At 45.6% G+C, this 22,354-nt stretch overlaps 1 protein-coding gene across 2 annotated transcripts in view; it reads right to left on the reverse strand.

Annotated features, from left to right (window-relative positions):
• Positions 1-22,354, reverse strand: part of LOC102459659 (uncharacterized) — a 32,045-nt gene that overhangs the window by 5,042 nt on the left and 4,649 nt on the right. Inside the window, exons 2-4 of one of the 2 annotated variants that reach the window (XM_075929887.2) lie at positions 9,043-9,891; positions 4,883-4,936; positions 2,782-2,808 (exon numbers count right to left, since the gene is read on the reverse strand). In XM_075929887.2, coding sequence (XP_075786002.2) covers positions 4,890-4,936; positions 9,043-9,891 — 896 coding nt within the window. In that variant the 3' untranslated portion in view covers positions 2,782-2,808; positions 4,883-4,889. The remainder of the gene's footprint in view (positions 1-2,781; positions 2,809-4,882; positions 4,937-9,042; positions 9,892-22,354) is intronic. The other variant, XM_006131775.5, reaches the window with a different exon arrangement.

Genomic DNA, 22,354 nt, shown 5'->3' on the forward strand with positions numbered 1-22,354 from the left:
CGCCAGTTCCGACAAATACAGATTCAACTTAAGAACAAACCTACAGTCCCTATCTTGTACGTAACCCAGGGACTGCCTGTATAAGTAAATTACAATACATAAAATCCTTCTTTATTTCTGTATAAGCAAGTGCTGCAGTAGCCACATATATGTTATGTAATTGTGGAGGGGAGAGGTTCCATGAAACAATCCTCTGTTATGAATTGGGCCACACTGAAAAAAGCTCAAGAATCTTTGTCTGAGGCCGTGGTGTCCAACCAGTTCTGAAGCAGTAGCCACTACTCACTAGTGTACTCTGTAGTGAACTAGCCACACTCAACCAGCCAAATGTGGCTAGTGGCTAGCATGTTGGACACCACGGGCTTAAGGCATCTGAGTGCTGTGAGACCTCAGCAAAAAGTTCTCTTTAAGGAGTTAAATGAGAAAGCATCACATAGGAGAGGAAACTCACACTAATAACTATTGCTAATCACAAAACCAAAATGTGCATTTGTAAAGTAACAGTTAAGTTCCTTCATTTTGTCTCTCCTTACCACTTACCACACTATATCCCCGACTTAACTCTAGTTTTGGAAACTCAGGAGTAACATTAGAGTACTTAAAGGGGGAAAATACTGACTCTTTTATTGAAATAAAAATAAATCAGTACTTCAGTAGAATACAGCACAATGCCATTCTTACTAGCCAGTTAGCTGAATATACAACAGCAGCATTAAGGTTTGTATAAATATTGAAACGTTCTCCAAAATTTCCTTTATAGATGCAGTTCTTTTCAGGCCATTGTGGGCATGCAATATAGTTTCTATTGTTCAAAACTAGCAATGAATCATAGAATCATAGAATACTAAGACTGGAAGAGACCTCGAGAGGTCATCGAGTCCAGTCCCCTGCCCTCATGGCAGGACCAAATACTGTCTAGACAATCCCTGATAGACATTTATCTAACCTACTCTTAAATATCTCCAGAGATGGAGATTCCACAACCTCCCTGGGCAATTTATTCCAGTGTTTGATCACCCTGACAGTTAGGAACTTTTTCCTAATGTCCAACCTAAACTTCCCTTGCTGCAGTTTAAGCCCATTGCTTCTTGTTCTATCCTCAGAGGCAAAGATGAACAAGTTTTTTCCCTCCTCCTTATGACACCCTTTTAGATATCTGAAAACTGCTATCATGTCCCTGCTCAATCTTCTCTTTTCTAAACTAAACAAACCCAATTCCTTCAGCCTTTCCTCACAGGTCATGTTCTCTAGACCTTTAATCATTCTCGTTGCTCTTCTCTGGCCCCTCTCCAATTTTTCCACATCTTTCTTGAAATGCGGTGCCCAGAACTGGACACAATACTCCAGTTGAGGCCTAACCAGTGCAGAGTAGAGCGGAAGAATGACTTCTCGTGTCTTGCTCACAACACACCTGTTAATATATCCCAGAATCATGTTTGCTTTCTTTGCAACAGCTGACTCATATTTAACTTGTGGTCCACTATAACCCCTAGATCCCTTTCTGCCGTACTTCTTCCCAGGCTGTCACTTCCCATGCTGTATGTGTGAAACTGATTGTTCCTTCCGAAGTGGAGCACTTTGCATTTGTCTTTATTAAACTTCATCCTATTTATCTCAGACCATTTCTCCAATTTGTCCAGGTCATTTTAAATTATGACCCTATCCTCCAGATTAGTTGCAATCCCTCCCAGCTTGGTATCATCTGCAAACTTAATAAGCATACTTTCTATACCAATATCTAAATAGTTGATGAAGATATTGAACAGAGCCAGTCCCAAAACAGACCCCTGCGGAACTCCACTTGTTATGCCTTTCCAGCAGGATTGTGAACTATTAATAACTACTCTCTGAGTACGGTTATCCAGCCAGTGATGCACCCACCTTATAGTAGCCCCATCTGAGTTCTATTTACCTAGTTTATTGATAAGAATATCATGCGAGACTGTATCAAACGCCTTACTAAAGTCTAGGTACACCACATCCACTGCTTCTCCCTTATCCACAAGACTTGTGATCCTATCAAAGAAAGCTATCAGATTGGTTTGACATGATTTGTTCTTTACAAATCCATGCTGGCTGTTCCCTATCACCTTGCCACTTTCCAAGTGTTTACAGATTATTTCCTCAATTACTTGCTCCATTATCTTCCCTGGCACAGAAGTTAAACTAACTGGTCTGTAGTTTCCTGGGTTGTTCTTATTTCCCTTTTTATAGATGGGCACTATATTTGCCCTTTTCCAGTTCTCTGGAATCTCTCCTGTCTCCCATGATTTTCCAAAGATGATAGCTAGAGGCTCAGATACCTCCTCTATCAGCTCCTTGAGTATTCAAGTCATCAGGCCCTGGTGACTTGAAGGCATCTAACTTTTCTAGGTAATTTTTAACTTGTTCTTTTTTTATTTTACCTTCTAAAATTACACCCTTTCCACTAGCATTCACTATGTTAGGCATTCCTACAGTCTTCTCGGTAAAGACTGAAACAAAGAAGTCATTGAGCATCTCTGCCATTTTCAAAGTTTCCTGTTACTGTTTCTCCCTCTTCACTGACCAATGGGCCTACCCTCTCCTTGGTCTTCCTCTTGCTTCTAATGTATTTATAAAATGTCTTCTTGTTTCCCTAGTTTGAGCTCATTCTGTGCCTTTGCCTTTCTAGTCTTGCCCCTGCATTCCTGTGCTGTTTTCCTATATTCATCCTTTGATGAATATAGGCAATGGTAAAAGAAACCCAGGAGAGAGAGAGAGAGATGAATGGAAATGTGTATATTAAGGTTATTTACATACCTATTTGGGACGGCTGCTCTGCTGTAGCTATGGAAAGACAAACAAACAAAACCAATTTAATTTTGAGGAGGAAAAATAGGTTATTTGGAGGCAGGGCCTTAACCTTCTTTTTTGTATGTACACCATCTAGCATGATGTGCTGCTACCAGAACAATAATAAAACATAATATGTAATTTATCTACCACAGAGAGTAACTTCCCTTCCAGCAATTAATTGCTACATACTTATATTTAGTCACTACTTTGCCTGTATGCTGCATCACATTTCCCCCTTCCACCATATATCTTTTGTCTAACCTGTAAGCTTATTGGGACAGGGACTGCCTTTTCTTATGCATCTCTTAGTGCAACGAGACCCCAACCCTGAGAGTAGCCTTCCATTCCATTGAAATGCAAATAGCTATTAATTATAATCTGTTACTAATGAGGTAGGGGACATCCTCACAGTATGGGTATGTCTAAACTGCATGGCTCCATTGATGGAGCCATGTAGATTAGGCTGATCGGCAAAGGGAAATGATCAGCTGTTTGTTGGCTCAGCGTGCTAGTCTGGACGCTCCCGCGTCGACCTGAAAACCCTTTATCGACCTCCCGGTTATGCCTCGTAGGCTGAGGTTTACCGGGGAGGTCGATAAAGGGCTTTCATGTCGGCAGGAGAGCGTCCAGACTAGCGCGCTGAGCCGACAAACAGCTGATCAGCTGTTTGTTGGCTCAGCATGGCAGCCATTTAAATTTAAATGAAGCCGCGATTATTTAAATCGTGGCTTCATTTCCCTTTGCCAAACAAACAAATCTACATGGCTCTGTCGACGGAGCCATGTAGTTTAGACGTACCCTATGGGGTGAGGTGGAGAGAAGTGTGGTTTTGATGCCTGATTTCACTTTTCCTTCCTGACTTTTTACTGGTTATTCCACTCTCTGCCTCAGATGCCCATGTTGCAGTGAGAAGCACAGAACAGACAAGAAGCACAAGCAGACAAAAGGCTTTCTTTGGATAACTAACAGAAGCTTTCAGATCAAAGGCCCTGGTTCTCATAGGGGACTTCAATCACCCTGATATCTGTTGAGAGACCACTACAGCAGTACACACACAACCCAGGAAGTTTTTAGAGAATGTTGGGGATAACTTTCTGGTACAAACCCTAAAGGCACCAGCCAAGGGCCATGCTCAGCTTGACCTACTGCTCACAAACAGGAAGGAATTAGTAGGGGAAGTAGACATGGGTGGCAACCAGGGCAGCAGTGATCATGAGATGGTCGAGTTCAGGATCCTGGCCAAAGGAAGAAAGGGGAACAACAAAATACAGACCCTGGACTTCAGAAAAGCCAACTGAAGAAAATGATGGACAGGATCCCCTGGGATGCTAAAATGAGGGGGGAAGGATTCCAGAAGAGCTGGCTGTATTTTAAAAAAGCCTTATTAAAGGCAGAGGAACAAGCCAACGCAATGTTCAGTAAGAAAAGAAAATATGGTAGGTGACCATCTTGGCTTAACAGTGATATTTTCAGTGAGCTTAAACACAAAAAGAAAGCTTACAAGAAGTGGAAACTTGGACAGATTACTAAAGAGGAGAATAATTATATTGCTCGAGCACGAAGGGGTGTAATCAGAAAGGCCAAAGTGCATTTGGAATTGTAGCTAGCAAGGGATGTGAAAGGTAACAAGAGAGGATTCTGCAAGTATGTTGGCAATAAGAAGGTGGTCAGGGAAAGTGTGGGCCCTTACTGGATGAGGGAGGTAACCTAGTGACGGATGATGTGGGAAAAGCTGAAGTACTCAATGCTTTTTTGCTCTGTCTTCAAAGACAAGGTCAGCTCCCCAACTACTGCACTGGGCAGCAAAGTGCGGAGAGAATGTGGGAAGTGGAAAAAGAACAGGTTAAAAACTATTTAGAAAAACTGGACATACACAAATCTGTGGGGCCAGATCTAATGCATCTGCAGATGCTGAGGGAGTTGGCTGATGTGATTGCAGAGCCATTGTCTTTGAAAACTCATGGCAATCAGGGGAGGTCCCAGACTATTGGAAAAAGGCAAATGCAGTGCCCATCTTTTAAAAAGGGAGGTAGAATCTGGGGAACTACAGACCAGTCAGCCTCACCTCGGTCCTAAGAAAAATCATGAAGGGGATCCTCAAGGAATCCATTTTGAAGCTCTGGAAGAGAGGAAAGTGATCAGGAATAGTCAACATGGATTCACCAAGGGCAAGTCATGCCTGACAACATGATTGCCTTCTATGACCAAGTAACTTGCTCTGTGGATATGGGGAAGGTGATGGACGTGATATACTTTGACTTTAGCAAAGCTTTTGATACCATCTCCCACAGTATTCTCGTCAGAAAATTAAAGAAGTATGGATTGGATAAATGGACTGTAAGGTAGACAGAAAGCTGGCTAAATCACTGGGCTCAACCAGAGCCAGATTATCCATTGGATATAATAGGCATGGTGCCTAGGACCTAGGAAAAAGTTCAGGGCCTAAAAAGTTCGAGGCGTACAGCTAGTTCGGATTAGAAGCCTAATCCGAACTAGCTACTCTGTGCCACGTGTAGCCGCGCGGCACGGGGTTCGAACTAGCCGGCATTTAAAAATGGCGCCGGCCGGCTTCATGCAAATGAAGCCCAGGAAATTCAAATCCCGGGCTTCATTTGCAACTGCGGATAACTACATTACCCCCGCTAGTTCGAACTAGCTGGGTAGTGTAGACATACCCATAGTGATCAGCGGCTCGATGTCTGGTTGGCAGCTGGCCTCAAGTGGAGTGCCCCAAAGGTCAGTTCTGAGGCTGGTTTTATTCAACATCTTTATTAATGACCTGGATGAGGGAATGGATTGCCCCCTCAGCATGTTCAGAGATGACACTAAGCTAGGGGGAGAGGTAGATTGTTGGAGGGTAGGCAAAGGGTCAGAGTGACCTAGACAAATTGGAGGATTAGGCCAAAAGAAATCTAATGAGTACAAGTGCAGAGCCCTGCACTTGGGACAGAAGAATCCCAAACATTGTTACAGGCTGGGGACTGACTGGCTAAGTAGCAGTTCTGCAGAAAAGTACCTGGGGATTACAGTGGATGAGAAGCTGGATATGAGTCAACAGTGTGCCCTTGTAGCCAAGAAGGCTAATGGAATACAGTAATTCCTCATTTAACACGTGCCCGCGTAACACGTTTTTGTGATAGCACGATTTTTTTTTTTTAGGGAATGTTTTTTGAATTACACGACAGTCCCCTGAATAACACGATTTCCCCAGCTGGCCTGTTGCTGGCAGCTGCGCAGGACTTTTCTCGCCTCCCTGCAAAGTGGCAGAGGGTTTGCCGCTCGCTGCACCATTCCCCGCTGACTCCCCCTTGCTGGACGCCTTGTCCCCTCTCCTCCGCCCCCACTTACAGGCTGGCGGCTGGGTTTTCCCCAGCCGGCCCATCACCAGCAGCGATGCGGGACTTCTCCCGCCTCCCTGAAAAGCGGCGGAGGGTTTGCCACTCACCGCGCCGTTCCCCGGCAATCCCCCCTCACCGGACGCAGTGCAGGTCCTGGCAGACCCATCACAGGGGCATATTCCTAACCCAATCCCCCTTCCCTCTCCTCCTTTTCGCTTCCCCAGAGCGAAAAACCTCCTCTCCCTGCTGTAACCCAGTCCCCTTTCTCCCCCAACCTTATGTCCTGGTCCCAACAGACACCACCGCTTGAAACGCAACCCCCACCTTCTCCATTATTTTCAATGGGAAAATTGACCCCGCATAACACGTTTTCACTGAGCACTATCATTTTCTGAAACGTATCGATAGTGTTAAATGAGGAATTACTGTATTGAGGTACATGAGTAGGAGCATTGCCAGCAGATTTAGGGAAGTGATTATTCCCCTTTATTCGGCACTGGTGAGGCTACATATGGAGTACTGCATCAAATTCTGGACCATCCATTACAGAAAGGATGTGGACTCATTGAACAGAGTTCAGTGGAGGGCAACAAAAATAATTAGGAGGCTGGAGCACATGAGACTTGTGGGAAAAGGCTGAGGGATTGGATATACAGAAGACAAGAGTAAGGTGGGGATTTGATAGCAGCCTTCAACTATCTGAAGAGGAATTCCAAAGAGGATGGAGAGAGGCTGTTCTCAGTAGTGACAGATGGCAGAACAAGGAGCAATGGTCTCAAGTTGCAGTGGGGGAAGGTCTAGATTGGATATTAAGAAAAACTGTTTCACTAGGAGGATGAAGCACTGGGATGGGTTACCTAGGGAAGTGGTGGCATCTCCATCCCTAGAGGTTTTTAATTCCCAGCTTGACAAAGTCCTGACTTGGATGATTTAGCTGGGATTGGTCCTGGTTTTAGCAGGGGGTTGGACTCGACCTCCTGAGACAGGCCTGAATGTGGGTGTGTGTGAAATGTGAGAACCCCCTCCCCCATGGTTCCCCAAGGAAGCGTGCTCCAGACAGCCGGGGGAAAGCAGGAGTGGTGTGCTGCCCAGGCCTCCCTATTCCATGTTCTGGCCAGCCAGGGGAAGGCTGGGACTCATTCTCCGCATCCCTCCATCCTTTAGGTCCACATTTACAAAAAAGCATCCCCCTCAAAATTCCTGTATATGGGTCTGTGAAGTTTTTTTTCCAACCCCATGGCTACGTCTAGACTGGCATGATTTTCCGGAAATGTTTTTAACAGAAAACTTTTCCGTTAAAAGCATTTTCGGAAAAGAGCATCTAGATGGGCACGGACACTTTTCTGCAAAAGCACTTTTTGCAGAAAAGCGTCTGTTGCCAATCTAGACGCGCTTTTCCACAAAAAAGCCCCGATCGCCATTTTCGCGATTGGGGCTTTTTTTGTGAAAAACAAATCTGAGCTGTCTACACTGGCCCTTTTGTGCAAAACTTTTCGCAAAAGGGACTTTTGCCCGAACGAGAGCAGCATAGTATTTCCTCAAAAAGCACTGATTTCTTACAGTCGGAAGTCAGTGCTTTTGCGGAAATTTAAGCGGCCAGTGTAGACAGATGGCAAGTTTTTCTGGAAAAGCGGCTGATTTTCCGGAAAAGCTAGCCAGTCTAGATACAGCCAAGCTGTTTGCAAAACAGGGTCTACTTCAACAAATGTCGTGACTCCAAAAAATGAAAAGAAAAAAATTCAAAATTGTTAAAAAAATTGGAAATATGCATGGAATGGGAAAATCATTTATAGTTCTCTCACCTCCTCCCCCAAAATACAGGATGAGGATATTTTCCGATAATTATTCTAAAATTTGACTAAAACAATGGTTTAAAATATGGAACTGGTTGAAAAGTTACTGAAAATAGCTTCTACTTTTTTAATGTTTGCATTTTTGTATTTTTTGAGTTTTTGTGTTTTATTTAGAAATAGAAAAAGATCATACTGATCCTGTGACTGGTCACCCCCTCCTTCCCAAAAATAGTCAATACAAATGGTTAGAAATGTTCAGGATTTTCTAATCAAAATATTAATATTTATTCCAATAATGTTAAACTAATATTTGGCAATGTTAAATCAATCTCATTGATGTTTATAACACTGCAGTTACTTCCTTAAATCAAATCACTGGGTCTTTATTAGCTGTTTGGCCAATAAGTACAGTCTGGCCAAACCTACTTCAATAACAGCAGATAGAGTCTTTGTGTAACTACATCAAAACACAAAGGACAGCTTAGCTTAAAGCCCTCCTTTTTCTGAAAACTGGGGATAGCATGATCTTTGCTGAACCCGTAAGAATGAAGTGCAGGCATTTTAACTCCATGGGTAGTGATTTAAACAGCAGGTCTTAACAGAAGTTAAGAAAAGGCGCCATGTACCATCTCCATTGCAATAGCAGCTCTTTCTTGCCTAAGAAATGTGACTTAGAGGTGACATCTGATTTAAGAAAAAAATCTGCAAGAGTTCATCACTGGAGGAATGGTAGGGAAAGCAGAACATAGTGAATTAGCAAGACTTGTATGTGCACAGGAGGGTAAAACATATTCAAATCAACAATGAAAGGAAATAATTAATTAAAACAACAGATCTGGCCCAGAAGTCTGGTTGGTAAAGGTTGATCTGACTAACTTGTCCTGTGAATTTAGATGTTTAGCAGTAGACTTGAAAAAGATAGTTGATCCTCCACTTATTTTCATGATAGAATTTGAGCAGCTTTTTACCAATGAGAGCCCTGAAACTGAGGGGTTTTTGTTTTTTTGTTTTTTCATATTTAAGTACTGTATTCAGCTCAATCTCTGAACATGCTTCAGGTGTTTGAAAGAAAAGAAGCAAGTTTTTCATCTTACTGTTTTCTGGGATTGTTATCCTTGTCATCATGCTGGCCATCACCATCCTGGCCATCACTGTGCTCATCGCCTCCGTGCTGGCCGCCTCTATGCTTGCCGCCTCCGTGCTGGCTGCCTCCGTGCTCACAGCCTTTGTGATGTCCGTCTCCGTGCTCACTACTGCTGTGCTGGCCGCCTCAGTGGTCACCGCCTCCGTGCTGTCCATCTCAGTGCTCACTGCCTCTGTGCTGGCCGTCTCAGTGCTCACCGCCTTTGTGATGGCCATCTCCGTGCTCACTTCCCCCGTGCTGGCCGTCTCAGTGCTCACTGCCTTTGTGATGGCCGTCTCCATGCTCACTAACCCCATGCCGGCCGTCTCAGTGCTCACCGCCTTTGTGATGGCCGTCTCCATGCTCACTAACCCCATGCTGGCCGTCTCAGTGCTCACTGCCTTTGTGATGGCCGTCTCCATGCTCACTAACCCCATGCCGGCCGTCTCAGTGCTCACCGCCTTTGTGATGGCCGTCTCCATGCTCACTAACCCCATGCCGGCCGTCTCAGTGCTCACCGCCTTTGTGATGGCCGTCTCCATGCTCACTAACTCCATGCTGGCCGTCTCAGTGCTCACCGCCTTTGTGATGGCCGTCTCCGTGCTCACTACCCCCGTGCTCACTGCCTTAGTGCTCACCGCCTCCGTGCTGGCCGTCTCAGTGCTCACCGCCTTTGTGATGGCCGTCTCTGTGCTCACTACCCCCGGGCTGGTCATCTCAGTGCTCACCGCCTTTGTGATGGCCGTCTCCGTGCTCACTACCCCCGTGTTGTTCGTCTCCATGGTCGTAGTCTCGCTGGCTGCAATCATGAATACTAAACCTTGTGCATACATAATATTAAAAGAAAATCATTTATTACTGGTAGAACTGAAGTACTGCCTTTTCTTAAGACTAGCTGACACTTTACTTATAAAACTCTGGTTTTAGCTGCTTATATCTTTGCCAAAACTTTAACAATTCAGGCCAAGAGAATTTCAACCAAAATGGTTTCAAGTCTCAGGGGGATAGCCATGTTGGTCTGTAACTTTAAAAACAGAACTTTGTTAGTCTCTAATGTGCCACAGGCCTCCTCATTGTTTTTAAAGTGGTTTAGGCATTTCTAGAACAAGGTTAAGGAAAAGAATGCATCATTTTACCCAGGGGCAAAATATTCTTACTTGGACTGTCAATTAAGTGATTAACTCAAAAAATTAATCAGGATTTACTGCTGTTTTAATTGTACCATTAAACAATAGAATAACAACTGAAATATTTTGGATGTTTTCCTACATTTTCAAATATATTACTTTCAATTACAACGCAGGATACAAAGTGTACACTGCTCATTTAAAATTATTTTTGTGTACAAATATTTGCATTTTAAAAAGATAAAACACTTCATAAAAGTACTGTAGTGTCATGAAAGTGCAACTTACAAATGGGGTGGGTTTTTTTGTTTTTGTTTTTTGGGGTTTTTTTGGTTTTGTTACATGACTACACTCAAAAACTTCATATTTACATTGTCACCAGAATGTGAGAACAAGCATTTGCATGGGACTTTTATAGGCAGCACTGAAAATGTATGTGCCAGATATACTAAACAGGCGTATGTCCTTCATGCTTCAGCCACAATTCCAGAGGTCATACTTCAATGCTGATAACTGTTGTTAACAAAATAATGCAGGAATTCAATTTGACTCAACTCCTTGGGAGAGAAATGTACATCTCCAGCTCTATTTTACCCACATCCTGCCATATATTTCATAGAGCAGTTTCGGGTGATGACTCAGCATATACTGTTTGTTTTAAGAATACTTTCACTGCAGATTTGACAAAACATATAGAAGGTACCTATGATGGTATGGACTAGGCCCCAATATCCCTGCTGGAGGCTGGAGGCCTTTCTGTACCCTGCCCAGCAACAGGTACAGAAGAGAGGTCCTCCAAACAGAATAGAGTGGCAGCCTCTGCTGCAGCCAATCAGGGGCAGCAGGCCGATATAAAAGAAGCTGCTGGGCCAGGGCTTGGCAGTTCTTTCCTGGAGCTCAACCCAGGCAGACCAAAGGGCTGACTGGGAGAACAACCGTGCTCTCACTGGGAGCTAGACTTCTGACCTGTTCAGAACCAGGTCCAGTGGCTGGAGACTAGCCAGTAAGCCAACAGCAACCCTTGCAGAACCCTGGACAGGAAGGACTTGACCACAAGACCCAAGAGAAAGGGCTGGATAGAGCAACTTCCCAGGGATGTGGCCCAGGGAACATGATAGCAACCAACTTCTTTGAGACTCAGAAGGTAACTGCTATTTATAGGGTCCCTGAGCCGGGATCCAGAAGAGTGGGTGAGCCTAGGTCCCCCAAACTCCCAGCAGCCACAACAGGAGGTAAGAAGAAGCCTGGTCCCAGGCTACAGACCAGACACTTCCTCTCCTGCAGACAACCGGGTAGAGAGACTATAAGTCTCCTCCCACCACTGAGGGATGCTCACAAGTACCAGTGTGAGATTTCTAAAGAGAGCTACAGCACTCAAACCAATATTTAAGAATCTGAAGTGTCATCCAAAATCTGAGGGAGAAGCCTGGAACATGATTTCGGAAGCTTTGAAAGAGCTACACTTGGATTCAGAAACTACAGAACCTGAACCTCCAAAAAAGAACATCAACTTTCTGCTGGTGGCCCTCACTGCTTTGGATCGTTACTGAGCAGAACCCATCAGCATCATTAACACATGTTCTCCGCATTAGTGGTTGAAGTATGAAGGGGCAAATGAATCTTTGTGTATCTGGCATGAAAATGCCTTGCAATGTTGGCCACGACAGTGCCATGCAAATGCCTTTTCTCATTTTAAGGTGGCATTGTGAATTAGAAGCAGGCAGCTTTATCCCCTGCAAATGTAAGCAAACTTGTCTTAGCGATGGGCTGAACAAGAAGTAGGACTGAGTGAATTTGTTGGCACTAAAGTTTGACTTTTTTAAATTTTTGAATCCAGTTATGTATTGTACACAATTCTACATTTGTACATTCAACTTTCATGATAGAGACTGCACTCCAGAACTTGATTTAGATAAATTGAAAAAATAAATATTTATAATTAAAAAAAAGTGAGCAATTAAAACCAATACATTTTAACAAGTAGAACACATCCCAAAATACTGTAAATAAATGTTATGCTATTATTGTTTAACAGTGTGATTAATTGCACCATTAAGTGTGATGAATTTTTAAAAATTGCTTGACAGCCTCTAATCCTTAGAACCTTTTCTCCTAGGCTACGTCTAGACTGCAAGCCTCTTTCAAAAGAGGCTCTTTCGAAAGCATCTTTCGAAAGAGCCTCTTTAGAAAGAGAGCGTCTAGACTGCACGGAGAAATTTCGAAAAAGCGGCTTGCTTTTTCGAAAGAAAGCATCCAGTGAGTCTGGATGCTCTCTTTTGAAGAAGCCCTATTTACATTGAAGAACGCCTTCTTTCGAAAGAGGAACTTTCGAAAGAAGGCGTTCTTCCTCGTAAATTGAGGTTTACCGCCATCGAAAGAAAAGCCGCGTTCTTTCGAATTAATTTCGAAAGAACGCGGCTTGAGTCTGGACGCAGGGGAAGTTTTTTCGGGAAAAGGCTACTTTTCCTGAAAAAACCCCTGAGTCTGGACACAGCCCTAGACAGTCTAGAGCCCTTGTGCTTTGAGGTAAGGACTTGACATTTAGAAAGGGTCCCACTAGAGTTCGGGTTATGTCGTTTGTCTGTCTAAATCTGGCTGATTTATAAATCTTTAAAAAAATCTCAAGTTTGCACCTGTTCAGCAGCAATCCCTAGCTCAGGGTTGTATAGTCCTATACTTGCTCCTCCTGCTCACTGGGAGCTGCTGTAGGGCCGGACACCAGAGCTAAGAGCAGAAAGAATGCCTCTCCATACTCAAAATGCAGGACAATGTAGCACTTTAAAGACTAACAAGATGGTTTATTAGATGATGAGCTTTCGTGGGCCAGACCCACTTCCTCAGATCAAATAGTGGAAGAAAGTAGTCACAACCATATATACCAAAGGATACAATTTAAAAAAATGAACAAATATGAAAAGGACAAATCACATTGCAGAACAGGAGGGGGATGCGGGGGGGGGGGGGAGGAAGGAAGGTAAGTGTCTGTGAATTGATGATATTAGAGGTAGGGAGAGTGGGATGTTTGTGAGTTAATGGTATTAGAGATGATAATTGGGGAAACTATCTTGGTAAATTCACAGACACTTACCTTCCTTCCTCTCCCCCCCCCCCCCCGCATCCCCCTCCTGTTCTGCAATGTGATTTGTCCTTTACATATTTGTTCATTTTTTTTAATTGTATCCTTTGGTATATATGGTTGTGACTATTTTCTTCCACTATTTGATCTGAGGAAGTGGGTCTGGCCCACGAAAGCTCATCATCTAATAAACCATCTTGTTAGTCTTTAAAGTGCTACATTGTCCTGCATTTTGCTTCAGCTACCCCAGACTAACACGGCTACATCTCTATCACTATTCTCCATACTCAGTGTTGTCAGTGTTCCTGCTTCTGGTTCTCTGGAAGGGTGAAAGCTACCTGACAAACTGTGAAGGGTGAAAGACACAGATGTCAAAATGCATTTAATGAAGTAATCATGTAACCCAATGGTCACCAATCAGTACATTGGGATCTACTGGTAGATCTTGGAGCCTCTGACAGGTGATCCTGATGGGTTTGGCCTAAAGGTGATCAAGCCCAGTGCTTCAGTTGCTCCTCCCGCTCCCCCAGACTGCTGCGCATCTCCTGCCATTTGCCTTGGAGCTGTCCCCTCAGGAGCCTCCTACTTGCTGGGCAGGGCAGGGCAGGGCAGGGGAGGGTGCTGATGTCAGGGTGGCCCCTCTCCTACCCTGTAGCCTATCTCCACAGAGCAGAGAGGGGGCACAGCAGGACGTGGGTTGGAGCTTTCTGGCTGCTTTGGGGAGTGGTGCAAGGCCAGGGCAGGAGTGAATCTACCTGGCCCCACTGCACCACCACCTAGGACCCACCTGAGGTAAGCAGGGCCCAGCTGGTGCCCACATCCCGAAACCCTCCCCGTCATGAACCCTACTAGGGCTTGCACTCCAAGCTCCTGCCCTAGCACCCCTGTATCCAAACACCCTCCCAGAGCCTGTACCTAAAACCCCCTCTGGCATCCCAACTGCCTGCCCCAAGCTCATGTGAGGGGACTTAGCCCCTTACTAAAACTCAGTGGGAGTTTTTGGTTGGCCAGCTCCCACTATCAAAAGGGGAAAGGTTCATGAGAAATCAGGGCCCTGAGACTGACATACCCCCAGGGACAATGGGAAGAGGCCAACGCTGTGCTGAGGGGCGGTCCTGCAGTGAGAGAGCCACACACAGCCCAAGGAGCGCAGACCCTGTGCTGAGCAGCAGACCTGCAATGACCAGAGAGCTAAAGGGGTCAAAGAAGCAACACAAGGAGCTGGAGTCTGGCAAAGCAGCACAGTCTGCAGCTGGGTGTGGTGAGCAGCTGGGACCAGCAAAGTGGGGAGGAAAGAGGCTCTGGACAGGGACACGCCACCAGCCAAGAGGCCCTGCAGGCCAGTCTTGGAGAGGGATTGTAACTCCAACTGGGAGAGGGGTCCTGCCACCTAGAGCCTGAGGCCATGTGATCACTGCCAGAGCAAGCGTGTCCAGCCTGCAGCCCCCCTGCAGCACAGCCAGGGCCTGAGAAAGAGCCCTAGGACCTATAAGGAACAGACTGGCTATGTCTACACTCATGGCTTCTTGTGCGAGTAATATGCAAATGAGGCTAAGCGTGGAATATCGCCGAGCCTCATTTGCATACCTAATAAGTCACCATTTTTTTCAGAAGAGGCTCTTGCGCAAGAAGGAGCGTCTACATTGCCCCTTCTTGTGCAAGAAAAACTCTCTTGCGCAACGCCGTTCTTCCTGAACAGTAATAGGTGTAACGGCGTTGCGCAGGAGGGTTTTTCTTGCGCAAGAAGGGGCAGTGTAGATGCTCCTTCTTGTGCAAGAGCCTCTTCTGAAAAAAATGGTGGCTCATTAGGTATGCAAATGAGGCTCGGCAATATTCCACGCTTAGCCTCATTTGCATATTACTCGCACAAGAAGCCGTGAGTGTAGACATAGCCACTGTGAACTGTCCTTAGACTCTGTAGACTGCTACAGAGCAGGACTGTGTGTTCTCATTTAACCTCATTTCTCCTTATTCTTTTCTCTTTAATCAGTTGGGCTGTGTCTAGACTGCATCCCTTTTTCGTAAAAGGGATGCAAATTAGACATATCGCAATTGCAAATGAAGCGGGGATTTAAATCTCCCCCGCTTCATTAGCATAAAATGGCTGCCGCTTTTTTCCGGTTCAGAGCTTTGCTGGAAAAAAGCGCCAGTCTAGACGTGGATCTTTCGGAAAATAAAGCCTTTTCCGAAAGAACCCTTATCCCTCTTAAAATGAGGGATCTTTCGGAAAATGAGGGATCTTTCGGAAAATAAAGCCTTTTCTGAAAGATCCCTTATCCCTCTTAAAATGAGGGATAAGGGATCTTTCGGAAAAGGCTTTATTTTCCGAAAGATCCGCGTCTAGATTGGCACTTTTTTCCAGCAAAGCTCCTAGCCGGAAAAAAGCGGCAGCCATTTTTATGCTAATGAAGTGGGGGAGATTTAAATCCCCGCTTCATTTGCAATTTCGATATGTCTAATTTGCATCCCTTTTATGAAAAAGGGATGCAGTCTAGACACAGCCTTGTTGTTTAATAAATTGTGTTTGCTTTGAACTGTATGAAATGATCACTGGGTCAAGAAAGCATGCAGTGTGCAGAGAGCACCGCAGAGTGGGGACACCCTAGCCTCTGCCCCACATGACTACAAGGTCGGGGATTAAGCCCCAGAAAACCTGGGCCCAGCCTTGTTTGGATTTCGAGGACTGTGCTACTCAGGAGTCAGGGAGGGAGCCCTCAGGGGGAGGGAGGCCTTTGGGTAAAAGAAGTGGGAGCGGGGACTCGGATCCTTTCGCTGGTCCATTTCACCGGGGTGGTATAGAAGCCAGGAAAGTTCTTCATAATACCGGGACCATTCCCCCACTTACACTCAGATCAGAGCCCCTCTCACACTCCAAATGCCTTAATCCAAGACCAGAGCCTGCACCCTAACCCACTGCCTCATCCTGGTGAAAGTGAGGGAGGGTCTTGGAGGGAGGAAGGATGGAGTGAGCAGGGATGGGACCTCGGAAAAGGCGCACAAAGGAGGTGGGACAAGGGTATTTGGGTTTCAGGTGGATCTTGGATTGCAATTAAATTCAAAAAGTGATCTTATGCTTAAAAAGGTTGAAGACCACTAACCCCTGAAAACTTCAGCGTTTATACTCAGGGGCAGGCAGCTCCTGGCTGCCTCCCCCTCCTGCTACCTATGTATTGTGGGGGCTGGGAAAAGACAGGTGGCACCCAGTGCATGCGGGAGCCAGCTTTTAAGCCAGTTCCCAGCCTGTACCAGCTCCTGGATCCCCTGCCTTCCACTGCCTCTGATACAGCTTAAAAGCTAGCTCCCTGTGCACACCAGCTCCTGCCTCTTTCTCCCCCCCCCCCCCGCATGCTGCTGTCTCTGATACACGGGGGGTGGGGGAATGCTGCGTGTAACCATGCACATTAACTGAGGAACTCCTGTACAGTTACACTTTCACATCCCTAGTGAGTGATGGGCTAAGAAGTCAGAAGAGAGGATCAGAGATGGGCTGTGGGAAGAATCAGAGACACACACACACATAGAGGCAAGCAGGAACACTGCGCCCCCCCTCCTCCCCCTGCAATAACTGTAAGGGGCACAGAATGCCTCCAGCCCCGGGGCTGCAGTGCCAGAGGGAGTGAGCTTGTCCCAGCTCCGCAACTGTGGGTGAGGAGACCAAGGTCTGGCCTGAGCTGTGGCAGGGTGAGGGAGACCTGTCAGGCTGGCAGGGGAGGGAAGGGCTCCTGAAAGGGGTCAAAGTTAAATTTCTGTGCATGGCCCTAGGAGGTTGAAGGAATGACGTGCGAGTGGAGAGGAGACAAACTGTGAGGTACATAATCCCTTCCAGAACCGGGACTCGAATCCAGGGTTTCTTTATGCCATCACTTCATTGATATCTAGCAAATAACTGCAGAGCCCACTGAAAACAGGCACGTCTGATCCCATTTTGTGGTTTGTTCACATAGAAGATGATAACTTGTTACTGTTATCAGCTATCCCATTAATTCATATTTTAGAGTTCTGTTCTTGCTAATGACACATAGGAGGCTCAATACTATTCCACATGATAGTTGCTTTGCTGTTTTTATGTTTGTGTTTTTAAAACTATGAGAAACTACCCACAAAAATCTATGTTAAAGGAATGTTAAATGTGCAAAGTCAAGCATCGAAAAACCAGAATTCAGTTTGCCTGTCTAATTTAATGTTATCTTCCTTGCATGTAAGCAGCATGATACACACTTTAATCACAAATTGCTATTTCTACAAGGCCCCTGCATTATTCAGCAAATGCACGAGGCAGATCTCTTTCTGAAGAATAGAAAAGGGGATAAATGGAGAGAAAAATTAAAATATTTATAAGAAAGGAAAAGTGAGATAAGTAGATGGAAGGGAGCACAAACACTGGACTACACTTAAGTAAAAAGAGAGAGAGAACAAAAATGTAACAAGGGAAAAGAAGGAGAAAAAGAATGTCCTGATACATTTTTTTATTTTGTTAGAGAAATGGGAGTCAAATATAAAAGCTATTGCATAGGAAGATAAGTAAAACAGTTCATATGTAATCTACAGCAAATAATATTATGTATAGTGTTATCTTTAGTGAGTAATGCTATGAGAAAGAGTCACCTGGCATCACTGCATCAAAAATGAAATCAGTCTATGTTTGAAATAGTTAAATATCTATCCGGGGTGAAAGCCTGCCTCCAGTAAAGTTAAAGGGAGTATTGTCATTTATGATCTTCAATGTCTGCTATGTTGTTTACTTACAAACATGATAAATGCTTATTTGACAATAAAGTCTCAGAGGGGTAGCCATGCTAGTCTGCATCTTTAAAAACAACAAATAGTCCTGTGGCACCTTAGAGACTAACTATACAGCCTCCTCCCCGCCACACACACACACACACACACACACACACACACACACACACACAAATAAATATATTTTTGTTAGTCTCTAAGGGTATGTCTACACTACAGCACTAATTCGAACTAACTTAATTTGAATTAGTTAATTCGAACTAAGCTAATTTAAATTAGCGCATCTAGACCCAAAAACTAATTTGAATTAGCATTTTGCTAATTCGAACTAGTGCATCCACACTGATTGGACGCTGGGTCGCATTTAAGGGCAGCTGAAACCGGTTCCGGCAGGGCATCAAGTCAGTAGTTGCTTTGTGTGGCTGCTGTCTGAGGCTATCTGAGGCTTGTGCTTAAAAGGACCCCCTTGGACAGTCGGTTCTCAGCTTTTCCGCTTGCTTGCCTACCTCGCCGAGGGACAGCAAAGTGTTTTTCTGTCTGCCTGCCTGTGTCAGTGGTTCCCATTGGGGACACTGCCGCAGTTGGCACGATGGAGCCAGAGCTCACCCTGGGCATGCTGCTCCAGGTTTTGGACTTGCTGCTGCAAGCCTGCCAGTAGTGGCTGGAGGCTGCCTGGCACCATCTGGGGCACGTCAGCCCCCAGTCCCTCCCCCTGGCCTCTCCGGGGGTCGTGGAGGAGCGGCAGCAGTACCCGGATGCCAGTGTGCCCCGCCTCATCTGGCGTCTGGACACCAGCAGTGACTGGTGGGACCGCATCGTCCTGGAGCGCTGGGGAGACCAACAGTGGACCCAGAACTTCAGGATGAAGAAGGACACCTTCCTGGAGCTCTGCGAGTGGCTCGCCCCACTCTGTGGCAACAGGACACTTGCATGAGGCCCACCATCCCCCTCCAGAAGCGTGTGGCCATTGTCCTGTGGAATCTCTCTATGCTGGACAGCTACCGATATGTCGGGAACCAGTTTGGTGTGGGGAGATCCACCCTCGGAGCAGTGCTCATGCAGGTACGGCACCCACCGGCCACTGGGCTGGGTTACAGGGGGGCTGCAAGGAGGGGATGGGGATGCCAGGGAAAACGGAGGAGGGGGGAGGAGGCGAAAGTGCCCTGCACGGGAGGGTTCAGTCTGTCCCGGCCGTACTACACGCCGCCCGCGGGGGTTGCTTCCGGGAGTGGGGTGTGGGGCAGTGCTAGGGAACGAACACTCCCAGCCACCCAGGCTCCCCAGTGATTCGTGGTTTGGTGTGTCTCTCTGCAGGTGGTCAAGGTCATCAACCAGGTGCTGCTCCGCAGAGTGGTCCGCCTCGCCGAACCGGACGCCATCATCCGGGGGTTCAGTGCCCTCGGCTTCCCCAACTGCGGGGGGGCCATCGACGGGACGCACATCCCCATCCGTGCCCTGGAACACCAGGCCTCCCAGTACATCAACAGCAAGGGGTACTTCTCCGTCTTCCTGCAGGCCATGTCTGACCACCGGGGCCAGTTCACAGACATTAATGTGGGCTGGTCCGGCAAGGCACATGACGCTAGGGTGTTCCGGAACTCCTCTGTGTGCCAGAGGCTGCAGGCTGGGACCTTCTTCCCTGACCGCCACATCACAGTCGGGGACGTGGACATGCCCGTCTGCCTGGTGGGGGATGCGGCCTACCCCCTACAGGCCTGGCTGATGAAACTGTACACGGGGCACCTTCAATGCCAGGCTCACCAGGGCTCTCATTGTGGTCGAAGGGGCCTTCGGACGCCTCATAGCCCCATTCCTAAACTGAGGAACTATTTTATTTTAGTTTTTAAACTGCTGCCTACTACCATAGCATCTCAGTGCCTACTACATAAAATCAATAGCCATAACAAAGCCATTATATATTTCATGGAGTCATTGACACTTCTCCCTTTTGGGGGTCAAAACTCTGCTTGGGATAATTTTTTTTTAGTATGGCTGATAGGAATTAAGAGGCTGTAGAGGGATTGGTATTGTGAGCATCTTTATTCATAGGGTATGTCTACACTACAACACTATTTTGAAATAACTAGCACTATTCTGAAATAACTTAGTCTGTGTAGGCAGCTATTTCAAAATAATGTGAAAATACTGTCAAGATGGAGGACTTATTACTCTGACTCCTGTAACCCTCATTGTACGAGGAGTAAGGGTAGTCGGAGGAAGAGTGCTCTATTTCTAAATAAGTCCTATGTAGATGCTTCCTATTTTGAAATCAGCTATTTCGAAATAAGATACACAATTGACGTAGCTCAATTTGCATAGCTTATTTTTAGTTAAGCCCTGCAGTGCAGACACACTCATAGAGTCCAAGGTCCAAAGGGATCATTGTGATCATCTAGTCCAGGGGTCTCCAAACTACGGCCCGGGGGCCGGATGCGGCCCGCGAGGCCCTCTCATCCGGCCCGTGGAGACCTTTTTGGATTCAAAGGCAGAAGAAGTGAGATTGTTTCAAAACCCATTTGAAGCAGATGTGGCCAGTTGCCCAGATGAACTGCAGCTGGAAGTCATTGAGTTGCAAGCAAATGACCTCCTTAGGGACAAGTTCAAAATAGGACTGGTGGGTTTTTACCAGTTTTTGCCCAAGGAAGACTTTCCTAATGTCAAAACTTTTGCATCAAGGTACCTTTCAATCTTTGGAACAACATACCTGTGTGAACAAACATTTTCAAGAATGAAATACGTGAAGAACAATTTGAGAACAAACTTGTCCGATGATAATCTCAGGTCACTGTTGATGTTAGGGACAACAAATCTAAAGCCAGAAATGTCTGCTATTTTGGCATCCAGGAAACAATTTCACCATTCACACTAATACAGGTGTTCATGTGTAGTGTATCAATGTGTTATTAAATAATAACTGAATAAAATAATATTAAATAAATAATTAAAAACAACATCCATGTTTTGATTGTTTTTTATTTGGACCTCAAGTGTGTAGTCGGCCCCCGAACTGCTGTTTGATAGTTAATGCGGCCCTCGGGCTGAAAAGTTTGGAGACCCCTGATCTAGTCTGATCAACTGTGTAGCACAGGCTCTAGAATCCCCCCATGCCTTTTGCATAACTTTTATAAAACATTCAGTCTTAATTTTAAAAATTGCCAGTGGTGGAGAATCCTCCACAACCTTTGGAAAATAGTTCCAATGGTTAATTACCTTCACTACTAAACATTTACCACTTATTCTGGCTGAATTTTTCTTGCTTCAGCTTCCAATCATGATATTTTATTATACCCCTGTTTGCTAAACTGAAGATCCCATCATCAAATAATTGTTCCCCATGTCTATACTTATAGACTGCAATCAAGCACTTTCTTAAGGTGGAAAGGATTTTTTTTCCCCAAGAACAAGATTTTGCTATATTTCCTAAAGACAGGCACTGGAATTATTAGATCTCCTCTGCAAAATAGCACTTCCCTATCTCACAGGAATATTGGGAGGGGGGAAAAAAACCACATAGAAGATTCTGAGGTGTTCCTGGGATGGGATACTATAGTAATAAATGCCATGCACATGCCATAGATCAGGGATTCTCAACATTTATTGCACTATGATCTTCTCCTGACAAAAAAACGTATTACACAACCCAAAGAAGGGGGACTGGAGCCCGAGATCACCTGAGCCCCATCACCCCAGATGGGGGAGACCACAGCCCAATTGCCAGTGCCCCTAGTGAGGATCAAAGCCAAAGGCTTCAACTGCAGCCAGAGAGGCTGTAACTTGAGCCCTTGCTGTCTAGTATTGAAACCCAAAGGTTCTGGCTTCAGCCCAGGGCAGTGGGACTCAGGAATGGGCCATAGTCCCCAGCAAGTCTAAGCCAACCTGGGTGACCCCATTAAAATAGTCTTGTGACTCACTTCAGGGTCCAGACCCAGAGGGCACATCTACACTGCAGCACTGTTCCAGAATAACAGCCGTTATTCTGGAAAAATAATACTTGTGTCCACACTGCAATAGCATTCTGACAAAAAGTCGAAATAATAGAGGGCTTTTTCTGACAGCAGTAAATCTCATTCTATGAAGAATAGCACATTTTCCAAAAAAGCTTTTTCAGAAAATGGCATGTGCGGATGCAGAAGAGGGAGTTCTGTCTAAAAAAGAGGCCTCCGGGAAATAACACAGGTGCCTTCTGTCCACACTCATCACAACTCTATAGTTCCTGTCTCCCTGCAGCTCTTAAAGCCACAGACACCTGGGACAGGGCTTGTGGCAGGAAGCTAGACCTGGGAGCTACAACTCACTATGGGTATGTCTACACTACCCTCCTAATTCGAACTAGGAGGGTA

The sequence above is a fragment of the Pelodiscus sinensis genome, chromosome 4 (genome assembly GCF_052426305.1).
Source record: "Pelodiscus sinensis isolate ZL-2025 chromosome 4, ASM5242630v1, whole genome shotgun sequence".
Classification (NCBI taxonomy): domain Eukaryota; kingdom Metazoa; phylum Chordata; order Testudines; family Trionychidae; genus Pelodiscus; species Pelodiscus sinensis.